The following is a 12,432-nucleotide window of genomic DNA, read 5'->3' on the forward strand; positions in this document are numbered from 1 at the left end:
AGCTTCTGGAGTTTATGAAAACTCATATTTATTGAGTTGCTGATGCAATCCAACCATCTCATTCTCTGTCGTCCCCTTCTCCTCCTACCTTCAATCTTTCCCAGCATCAGGGTCTTTTCTAAGGAGGCACACCAGGTGGCCAGTGTATTGGAGCTTCAGCATCAGTCCTTTCAATGAATATTCAGGACTTATTTCATTTAGGATTGACTGGTATGATCTCCTTGCAGTCCAAGGGACTCTCAAGAGTCTTCTCCAACACCACAGTTCAAAAGCATCAATTCTTCAGAGCTCGGCAATTTTTATGGACCAACTCTCATATCCATACATGACTACTAGAAACACCATAGCCTTGATGAGATAGACCTTTGTTGGAAAAGTTATGTCTCTGGTTTTTAATATGCTATCTAGGTCAGTCATAACTTTTCTTCCAAAGAGCAAGCGTCTTTTAATTTCATGGCTGCAATCACCACATGCAGCGATTTTGGAGCCCCCCAAAATAAAGGCTGACACTGTTTCCACTGTTTCCCCATCTATTTCCCATGAAGTGATGGGACCAGATGCCATGATCTTAGTTTTCTGAATGTTGAGTTTTAAGCTAACTTTTTCACTCTCCTCTTTCACTTTCATCAAGAGGCTCTTTAGTTCCTCTTCACTTTCTGCCATAAGGGTGGTGTCATCTGCATATCTGAGGTTATTGATATTTCTCCCGGCAATCTTGATTCCGGCTTGTGCTTCATCCAGCCCAGCATTTCTCCTGATGTGCTCTGCATATAAGTTAAATAAGCAGGGTGACACTATACAGCCTTGACGTACTCCTTTTCCGATCTGGAACCTGTTTTTCCATGTCCAGTCCTAACTGTTGCTTCCTGGCCTGCATACAGGTTTCTCAGGAGGCAGGTCAGGTGTCTGGTATTCCCATCTCTCTCAGTATTTTCCACAGTTTGTTGTGATGCGCATAGTCAAAGAATTTGGCACAGTCAATAAAGCAGAAATAGATGTTTTTCTGGAACTCTCTTGCTTTTTCCATGATACAATGTATGTTGGCGATTTGACCTCTGGTTCCTCTGCCTTTTCTAAATCCAGCTTGAAAACATATGTAAGTTCATGGTTCATGTACTGTTGAAGCTTGACTTGGAGAATTTTGAGCATTAGTTTCCTAACGTGTGAGATGAGTGCAATTGTGTGGTAGTCTGAACATTGTTTGGCATTGCCTTTCTTTGGGATTGGAATGAAAACTGACCTTTTCCAGTCCTGTGGCCAATGCTGAGTTTTCCAAATTTGTTGGCAGCATTTTCACAGCATCATCTTCTAGGATTTGAAATAGCTCAACTGGAATTCCATCACCTCCACTAGCTTTGTTCATGGTGATGCTTCCTAAGGCCCACCTGACTTTGCATTCCAGGATATCTGGCTCTAGGTGAGTGATGATACCATCATTATTATTTGGGTCATGAAGATCTTTTTCATATAGTTATTTTGTGTATTCTTGCCACCTCTTCTTAATATCTTCTGCTTCTGTTAGATCCATACCATTTCTGTCCTTTATTGTGCCCATCTTTGCATGAAATGTTCCCTTGGTATCTCTAATTTTTTTGAAGAGATCTCTAGTCTTTCCCATTCTATTGTTTTCCTCTATTTCTCTGCATTGATCAGAGGAAAGCTTTCTTATCTCTCCTTTCTGTTCTTTGGAACTCTGCATTCAAAAGGGTATATCTTTTCTTTTCTCATTTGCCTTTCACTTCTTTTTTTCACAGCTATTTGTAAGGCTTCCTCAGACAACCATTTTGCCTTTCTTTTTCTTGGGATGGTCTTGATCCTTGCCTCCTGTACAATGTCAGGAACGTCCATCCATAGTTCTTCAGGCACTCTGTCTGTCAAATCTAATCCCTTGAATGTATTTGTCACTTCCATTGTGTAATTGTAAGGGATTTGATAGGTCAAACCTGAATGGTCTAGTGGTTTTCCCTACTTTCTTCAATTTAAGTCTGAATTTGGCAATAAGGAATTCATGATCTGAGCCACCATCAGCTGCAGGTCTTGTTTTTGCTAACTGTATAGAGCTTTTCCATCTTTGGCTGCAAAGAATATAATCAATTTGATTTCAGTATTGACCATCTGGTGATGTCCATGTGTAGAATCTTCTCTTGCATTGTTGGAAGACAGTGTTTGCTATGACCAGTGCATTCTCTTGGCAGAATTCTATTAGCCTTTGCCCTGATTCATTCTGTACTCCAAGGCCAAATTTCCCTGTTACATCAGGTATTTCTTGACTTCCTACTTTTGCATTCCAGTCCCCTGTAATGAAAAGGACATCTTTTTTGGGTGTTAGTTCTAGAAGGTCTTGTAGGTCTTCATAGAATCGTTCAACTTCAGCTTCTTCAGCATTACTGGTCGGGGCAGAGACTTGGATTACTGTGATACTGAATGGTTTGCTTTGGAAATGAGCAAACAGATCATTCTGTCATTTGAGATTGCATCCAAGTATTGCATTTTGGACTCTTTTGTTGACTATAATGGCTACTCCATTTCTTCTAAGGGATTCTTGCCCACAGTAGTAGATATAATGGCAAAATGATTTGATTCTGTGAGTTCATGTTACTAAAGTTAATTTAAATCAGTAAACTGAAAAACTACTAGATACAATAACAGTGTTTCCTAAAAAGTAGTTAAAGGATTCATTCAGCAAACAAACAGATTTTCTATACCATAGCAATAGTCATTTAAAAATAAAAGTAAGAATTTTGCTTTTGGGTAGAGTGCAGTAGATCACAGCAGGTTAATACTTAATACCATAATGAGCAGAATCAATCAAATAATTACAAAAATCCTACTTTTATAGACAGTAAGGAGCTTCAGACAAATAAAATTCTAGAAAGGAGGAAACTTTTCTAAGTTAAAATATAATCTCTGGCTTTTCCTACCACACCCATCTCCACTGCGGTATCTGCTGATTTTGGTCATAGGACTGACCATCAGCTTTTTCAGGCAGAGAACTTTTGTTGGGATTTAAAGAAACCAGAAAGCTATTAGACATTTAGAAGCTGGAAACTTGAATAGACTTAAAAAAATGGCTGTTTTTTCCCCTGGGAGCAATTGTGGATTGCAGTGCTGTACACAAGTCTCTAAGGCTAGACAAAAAACTATTGAAAGGCGGAGTACAATCCTTTGCATTCGTCATAGCACTTTAGAAAGCTCTGCTGGGGAAGTAAGCCTGACCAAGAAACAGTGACACTTCCCACTTGGAGATCTCTGCCCGTGTTTGCGGCTGACGCTGGTCAGGCTGGAGGCAAGAGAGTCAGGCTGGAACGCAAGACTATTACAGCTAAGCCTCCTACAGCGACAGGAAGGAATGGATGAAAACCCACCATGTTCTCAATCCAGCTCTGACCCAGCGAAATTTCTGACTGAATTGGAGTGATCATTTCCTCATATTTTCTGCCTGTTGGCAGAACTGAAGACATTACAATGGATGATAAGTCATCTATAACCAATATGGTTCTTTTACAGACAAAAGTAGATTCATTGGGAAAATATAAAAGTTCAGTGATTCCGTTTGTAAATAAAAATAAATGTATACACATAAATTACAAATGGATTAAAGTTAATATTTAAATATCTCTATTTTAAATAAATTCACCCAAGTGGCAATATAAATTGGCATAACTACCTTAGAAAACAGTTTGATTTCATCCAGAAAATATGTATTACTGAAACTCAGGAATTTCATTCCCCAGTGTATACTTCAGAGAAACTCTTACATATATTTTTATAAGACTATATAGCATCACTTTTCTTAACAGCTCCAAGTGGAAATAAGTTGAATGTCCATCAACAGAAGGAGGTCTCAATAATTTGTGGCACAATGTACTATTTTACATCAAAAAATAAAACAAAACAGTCCCCCTAAAACCTTAGCTATAGGCAACAACATGATGAATCTCACAGTGCTGAAAAAGAGAAGCAAGGCACAATAGATTGTATTCAATTCATATAAAGTTCAAAAAGAAACAAAAATAAATTATAATATTTATGGATGTATACATATATAGTAAAACTAAATAAAAGCAAGGAACTGATAATGATAATAATTCAGAATATTGGGTGGAAGAGATAGTTGTGATTGGGCCAAGAATGTATTTGCTCTTTATCCCTTAAGGCTTTGGCCAAGCATCTATTCACTCTGAGGTGATTTACTATAATTAATAAATGTATGCTTAATTCAAACTATGTATGAACTAAATAATGAATTCTGGTGCTAGAAACATTGTAAAAGACTACAACATCTGACAAAAATTGAATTATGCTTCATCAATCAATCATATCCTTTTAAGAGTAAATATACAGATGGTGGCTCAGATGGTAAAGAATCTGCCTGCAATGTGGGAGACGCAGGTTCGAAACCTGGGTTGGGAAGATCCCTTGGAGAAGGCAATGGCTAACTACTCCAGTATTTTTGCCTAAAAAATTCCAAGGACAGAGGAGCCTGGTGAGCCACAGTTCATAGGCTTGCAAAGAGCTGGACACAACTGAGGCAGTAACATTTCACTTTTCATACAGATGCATATTTACTTATACATGGTATACTATGGAGACTATATTTCAAATTTGAACACAGTTGTACTATTTAGATACTTTTAAATTTCTCATATATTAGCCAAATAAAATAAACATTACAACCAGATGTTTCACATTACCTCTAAACAAAACAAAAGGAAAATACTAATGCTGCCAACGAATGCTGACAAGATATTTTATGACAGTTTTTCTTCCAATACTTTTGAAAGGAAGAGTTTCACATTTTTTTATGCCTCAGGCCTCAAATTCTCTGAAGTTGCTTTAGATGTAACAACAAGAACCGATGGGAAAAAAAATCACTTATATGTCATCCATGAATCATGCTTTTTCCCCCCAAGGAATCTCTTGAGGAATAACTGTCATAATTCTAGAATTTAAAAAAATCATAATAAAAAACTACTCTTTTAGAGAAAAAGTCACTACTAAAAATAGGCAACATTTCTGCTTATTAATTAAACTAATAAAAGAGTATATTCATCTTCTGTTTCTAGGATGGACCTTCCCCAAAGCAACAATTTTGGTCCACTATTAAGATTTCATATAACTCTTTTAGGTAATTCCATTTAGTAGCATGGCTCAACTAAACTTTTGTATAATTAAAAATCTCAGTATCAACTGAAAGATGGAATTATCTTTCTTTTGAGTTACAGGCTGATTAACATAAGGTTACTTAAGAGGAACCTCAAATTCAGTAAGTCCAAAACTTACCCCACTTCCTCTCAAACACTCCTTTTTCCTCTCCTCTTTAGATTAACAGCAACACAATCTACTTAGATTCCCAAGCCAGAAACCTGAGTCATTCTTTCCACTTTCCCTTAGATATTCAATAAATCACCAAGTATGATTGATTCTATTTTCTTAAATAGTATTTCTTGAATATGAGTTCTTTTTCTTCAACCTCATGGCCATGCCTTAGTTCAAGTCTCAATCACTGCCTATATTCCTGCAATCTGGTTTCCTCCCTTATAAATGGAACCTCCTCTTCTCCTCTGCAATAAGATCTCTCATTTATCAAAATAAAATCATTACCCTGATTATGCCACTTTCTTTCTTAAAATGACATAATGGCACTCGATGGTTTTCAGTTTCTTAACATGGCATAAAGGTTCACTGCCAGTCCTACATCTCAACAGTCTTTATTTTATACCCTATGATCTGGTGTCATCTTATCTCCTATTTATGATTTCACAAATGCCTCTGCTTTCGTATAGAATTTCAATTTGCTCAGTATACCCCTTGGAAAGATTTTGCTGACTATCTTTTTTGAATAAGTGTCCTACCTATGTATTCCACAGAATATTTTCTTCACTTTTATCATTTAACACATATTGCAATTATAAGAGCACCTTTAAGCATCACAAAAATTAATTTCAACAAGCTCAGTTTTATTAATTCCCATTTTATCTTCTGAAAAATGAGGGATCTGGATTAGACTTAAGGTTCTTCCCAGCTAAACTATTTTATTAATTTATATCAAGTTGGAAAGAGTGTTTTGACATGCCTGACTTTTCTTCCCAACTTTCTGCTAGAATATAACCATGGTATTAATTCCTGATGTTGCCCATATAAAACACTTGAGATACTGAAAGTAACAGAATATAACATAAAGATTAATGAATTTAACTTATTTAAAAATAATGTAACCAATTAAAGAACTATTTACTAACAGCTTGAATTTATTGAAATTGATTTAGAAAACACATGAAAAGATGCTCAACATCACTCATTATTAGAGAAATGCAAATCAAAACCACAATGAGGTACCACTTCACACCAGTCAGAATGTCTGCGATCCAAAAATCTGCAAGCAATAAATGCTGGAGAGGGTGTGGAGAGAAGGGAACCCTCCTACACTGTTGGTGGGAATGCAAACTAGTACAGCCACTATGGAGAACAGTGTGGAGATTCCTTTAAAAATTGCAAATAGAACTGCCTTATGACCCAGCAGTCCCACTGTTGGGCATACACACAGAGGAAACCAGAATTGAAAGAGACACATGTACCCCAATGTTCATCGCAGCACTGTTTATAATAGCCAGGACATGGAAACAACCTAGATGTCCATCAGTAGATGAATGGATAAGAAAGCTGTGGTACATATACACAATGGAGTATTACTCAGCCATTAAAAAGAATACATTTGAATCAGTTCTGATGAGATGGATGAAACTGGAGCCGATTATACAGAGTGAAGTGAGACAGAAAGAAAAACACCAATACAGTATACTAACACATATATATGGAATTTAGAAAGATGGCAATGATGACCCTGTATGCAGGACAGCAAAAAAGACACAGATGTGTATAGCGGACTTTTGGACTCAGAGGGAGAGGGAGAGGGTGTGATGATTTGGGAGAATGGCATTGAAACATGTATAATATCATGTAAGAATCGAATTGCCAGTCTATGTCTGATGCAGGATATGGCACGCTTGGGGCTGATGCGCGGGGATGACCCAGAGAGATGTGGGGAGGGGGGTGGGAGGGGGGTTCATGTTTGGGAACGCATGTACACCTGTGGTGGATTCATGTCAATCTATGCCAAAACCAATACAGAATTGTAAAGTAAAAATTAAAAATAAATAAATTAATTAATTAATTTAAAAAAAAAAGTGTGATCAAATCAAAGTTAACAATTTGTTAAGATCTTTACATGTCATTGTTAACAGTTTAACTCAGTCTTATTTATCTTTGACTACTGCTATCCAGTTGTTAAATTTTCTTTATGGAAAAGATAGTAAGTTCAGTTCTCATTAGATTTTAAACTGTTTTTAGAGAAGGGCCACACGTTATGTTAGAACACTAACAATCCACAGAATTTAGTAAGATGTAAAGACAGAAAAATGTGACTATGCTGTAATATTCAAGGAGTAAGGTCAATTTTTCAGGTATTATACTGTTAATTTTAAATTGAAATTGGCCAACTGTGTTATCAAAGGAGCCAGAAAAATTTATTAGAAAACTAGTATTATTTACAACTGGTGAGAGACTATAAGAAAAAGAAATTAAAATGATAAAGAAATATTTTATGCACAATAATGCTTATATATAGTGCTTTCTTAAGTAAATTTTCAATGAGTTTTACAAGAAAGGGTTCCTTTTTTTATTTTCCTACCCTGTATTAATGATGGTAGATGAAATCTGATGATGATTATCTGATATGTATATTTTAATTCAAACAGAATAACTGGGAGTTAAATGATATCCCAACACAGGTAAAGATTCAATAGTATAAAGAAAAGACAACTTGTTGCCCACCTTCCCTCCAAGATACTAAGTTTTTGTAGAGGTGAAAAATGCCATACTATACCTTGATTTCTTCTATTTCATCTGGTACTATCTTGTATGCTGATATAGTCCCACCCAACCTGAAATTAGGAGAAAAAAATATTCTCAAAACCAGCAACAGTGTATTAAAAAATATGGACTATTTTTGCCATTAGCAGCCGAGTGCCACCAGTAATTGCCCATTACCCACCCCAATAACTATGGAGGAGAAAAACAACCATTTTGTGCTCAGGTTTCCCATATAGTAGTTTAAAAAGACAGATAATAAATGACTACTGAAGGAGGAAATATAAGTTAGATTTTTAACCATAATTAAGCTTCTCTTATTGATGGTTTTTATGATGCTCAAACTGTCATTTTGATTAATAGATTCTGTCACAACTAGGATGTATCAAGAACAGTACTGACATTTCTGTTTTCATGGCATCATGAAACACAGCTACATTTAAAATACTTATCAATTCAACATACCATCAGTATTCTACAGCACTGCACTCAGGCAGACTGATTCCAAATTTCATGTTAATTTCCCTTACAATATTCTGCTTTCCTGACTCAAGGAAGATACAATGTTAGAAGTAGCAGTAGAGTAATTTACTCTAGTCAATATGTGAAAGTATTACATTGGCAGTAACAATGGTAGTTATAGCAGTAATACTACAGTTAGTAGTATACTGAGTATTTATTATATGCCAAACACTCAATTGTCAGGTTTCACATGTTTTTTTTTTTCATTTAACTCTAATAAATTATAATAAGGATTATGAAAAAATGAGACAAGCAATTTTTGAAAATCTCACAACTAGAAATGGCAGACTGGGCTTAAGATAAGCAGTCCTATCTTCCAAAAATTGATAAGCAGATTCTTAAATTCATATGGCAATTTAAGGGACAGAATAATCAAACAATCTTAAAAAGATGAAAGTTGGAGGATTTATATTTTCTGATATCAAGTTACTAAAGAGTTACAATAATAAAGACAATGTGGAGCTGGCATAAGAATAGACATACAAAAGCAATAGAGTACAACTGAAAGTCTGGAAACAAATATCACATTTACGCTCAGCTAGTTTTTGTTTTCCTTTTATTTTATTGTAATTTACTTTTTGCTTATTAAATACATTTTATTTTATTGTAAATATTGTAATTTGACATTTTAACCATTTTTAAGTGTACAATTAAATGATAAATGATGGGCAACTATCAGTACTATCTATTTCTAAAACTTACCCACTACATAAACAGAAACTCTATTTAAAAAAAAAAGAAACTATATAATCACTGAGGAATAACTTCTCACTTTCCCCTACCCCCATTTCCTGGTAATTACTAACCAACTTTGTCTTTACGAATTTGACTACTCTAGGAAACTCACAAAGAGAAATCATACAATACTTGTCCTTTTGTGTCTGGAAAATGTTACTCTGCCTAGTTTTCAAGCTTTATCCACACTGTAGCACCATATCAGAACTTCATTCCTTTTTTATGACCATATAATTTCCACTGTATATATATATGCCATATTTATTTGTCCATTCATCTGCTAATGCAAACTTAGATTGCTTCAATTTTTTGGCTACTATAAACAATACTGCAATAAACATTAGCATACAATATCTGAATCTTTCTTTCCAGTTCTTTTGGATATTTACCTAGGAGGTGGAACTGCTCAATCATATAGTAATTCCAAGTTTAGCATTTGAAAGACCACCAAACAGTTTTCTGAAGTGGCTATACAGATTTTATTCATACATTACCACCAAGAATGCATGAGGGTTCCACTTTATCCACATCTTCATCAAAACTTGTTATTCTATTTTTTTAATGGCTACCCTAATGTTATTCTATTTTTTTAAGGGCTTCTCTGGTGGCTCAGAGGTTAAAGCGTCTGCCTGCAATGCAGGAGACCTGGGTTCGATCCCTGGGTTGGGAAGATCCCCTGGAGATGGAAATGGCAACCCACTCCAGTATTCTTGCCTGAAGAATCCACCAGGGGTTGCAAAGAGTCGGACACGACTGAGTGACTTCACTTTCACTTTCACTGGGTATAAAGTACCTTTTCATATTCTTATTGACCACTTGTGTCTCTTATCTAAAGAAGTAACAATTCAAGTGCCCTGACAATTTTTAAATTGGGTTTTCTTTTTGCTGGTGAGCTGTAGGAGTTTTTTTTTTTTTTTTTAATGTATTCTGGATATTAAACCCTTATCTAAGATATTATTTCCAGATATTTTCTCTCATTCTGTAGGTTGCTGATGCACAAAAACTTTTAATTTTGGTGAAGTCCAGTTTATGTACTTTTTTCTTTCATTGCTCTCCTTACTGGTGTAATGCATAAGAATCAATTGCCAAATCCAATGTCTTGAAGGTTTATTACTACATTTTCTTGAAAGTGTTTTATTATTTTAGTGCTTCTATTTAGGGTACTGATCCATTTTGAGTTAATGTTTGCAGTTGGCATGAGATACCATTTTAAGTTAATTCTTTTCCATGTGGAAATCCAATCATTTAGCACCATTTATTTCCCAAAGCTGTTCTCACAGCTTTGACTCACCACCCTTCTCTAAAGTCAGTTTTCCATGGATACAGGTTTATTTCTGGATCCTTAATTTTATACTATTGGTCTATAGGTCTATCTTTATTTTTAGATGCTATTTTAAACAGAGCAGCTTTAAATTTGCTCTTCAGATTGTTCACTGCTGATGTGTAGAAACAAATGATTTTCCTGTGTTGATCTTGTACTCTGCAACTTTGATGAACTTGATTATTGATTCTAGTAGCTTTCTTTCAGATTCTCCAGGATTTTCTATACACAGGATCATGTTATCTATGAATAGAGATAGATTTACTTCTCACTTAACCATCTGGATACCTTTTGTGTCCTGCCTTTGTCTAAATACTCTGGTTAGAACTTCCAATGCAATGTTCAGTATCAGTGGTGAAACTTTCCATTTTTCACAATTGAATATGATGTCAGTTGTGGGATTTTCACAAATGCTTTTTATCAAGTTAAGTAGGTCCCCTTCTATTTCTAGTTTTCTGAGTGTTTTTACCATGGAGAGATGCTGGATTTTTGTTAAATGTTTTCTCTGTGTCAAATGAGATGATCATGTGGGTTTCTGCCTTTCTATCTTTCTGTTAATGTGGTATATTACAGTAATTAATTTTCTTATGTTGAACTACCCTTGAATTCCTGGGGGTAATCTGACTTGGTCACCATATATAATCCTTTTAATACATTGTTGGATTCAGTGCCTTAATACTTCCTTGAGTCCTCAAAAAAAAAAAAAAGAAAGAAAGAAAAGGATTATATGTGGTGACCAAATCAGATTAACCCAGGAATTCAAGGGTAGTACAACATAAGAAAATGTCGAACTTTCTTTGGGATTGGAACGAAAACTGACCTTTCCCTGTCTGTGGCCACCACTGAGTTTTTCAAATTTGCTGGCATATTGAGTGTAACACTTTAACAGCATCATCTTTTTTGATTTGAAATAGCTCAGCTGGAATTCTATCACCTCCACTTGTTTTGTTTGTAGTAATGCTTCCTAAGGTCCACTTGACTTCACACTCAAAGATGTCTGGCTCGAGGTGAGTGACCACACCATCGTGGTTATCTAAATTAAAATTCACTAGGAATATAAATATTTAAAGGTAATTCAAAGTTTCTCAAAAATAGTTTGATTTTTCTCCCCAAGTCATATCTTCCTCTTTTACAGTTCTCCCCAATTTTTGTTATGATAAATGTTAATTGACCCAGTAGTGCATGTCAGAAGTGTAAAGATCTTTTAAATGTCTATCTTCTCAACCCCTACATAACATTCCTTGGTGGCCCAGATGGTAAAGCGTCTACCTACAATGAGGGAGACCTAGGTTCAATCCCTGGGTTTGGAAGATCTCATGGAGAAGGAAATGGCAACCTACTCCAGTATTCTTGCCTGGAAAATCCCATGGAGAGAGGATCGTGGCAGGCTACAGTCCATGGGGTCGCAAAGAGTCGGACACGACTGAGTGACTTCACTTTCACATAATTTAATGACAGTCATATTTTTATTTGCCATAATTTATCTGGAAAATATTCATTCCTCCATTTCACTGTATTACTTTAAATTTTATTAATTCTAACCATGGTTTTAGGAGTATCCTCATCATAGCTGTACAAACCTTATCTCTCCATGATGTAATTTTTGCCATGTCACACCCTTATTAATTAATGGGCAATACCTTAAGAAGTGTGACAAAAATTCCTCTTATAAACTTGACTCCTTAAGTCTATTTCTTGTTTCATTTTCTGTCACCCCTTCATAATACCTGTTTGTTACAGCCATGCCCAACTGTCAATAGTTTCATAAATGCATTAGGCAATCCTTTGCTTTATGTCTCTCAATTACCTGTATCTTGAATATTCTTCTCCATCCCCAAAACTTCAAATCACCATTCAGGACTCAAATACCACTTTCAGAACACTTATACAAACTCTGGAAGCAGAAATAGGCCCGTCCTCAGTAGTCATGTATGGATGTGAGAGTTGGACTGTGAAGAAGGCTGAGTGCCGAAGAACTGATGCTT

General features: G+C 35.5%; 1 protein-coding gene across 5 annotated transcripts in view; it reads right to left on the reverse strand.

The window, feature by feature from the left end:
- Positions 1–12,432, reverse strand: part of GPHN (gephyrin) — a 547,122-nt gene that overhangs the window by 333,722 nt on the left and 200,968 nt on the right. For all 5 annotated transcript variants that reach the window (XM_040226253.1, XM_040226252.1, XM_040226254.1 and 2 more), the window contains exon 3: positions 7,886–7,943. In XM_040226253.1, coding sequence (XP_040082187.1) covers positions 7,886–7,943 — 58 coding nt within the window. The remainder of the gene's footprint in view (positions 1–7,885; positions 7,944–12,432) is intronic.

Source organism: Oryx dammah, unplaced genomic scaffold (genome assembly GCF_014754425.2).
Source record: "Oryx dammah isolate SB20612 unplaced genomic scaffold, SCBI_Odam_1.1 HiC_scaffold_26, whole genome shotgun sequence".
Taxonomy (NCBI): domain Eukaryota; kingdom Metazoa; phylum Chordata; class Mammalia; order Artiodactyla; family Bovidae; genus Oryx; species Oryx dammah.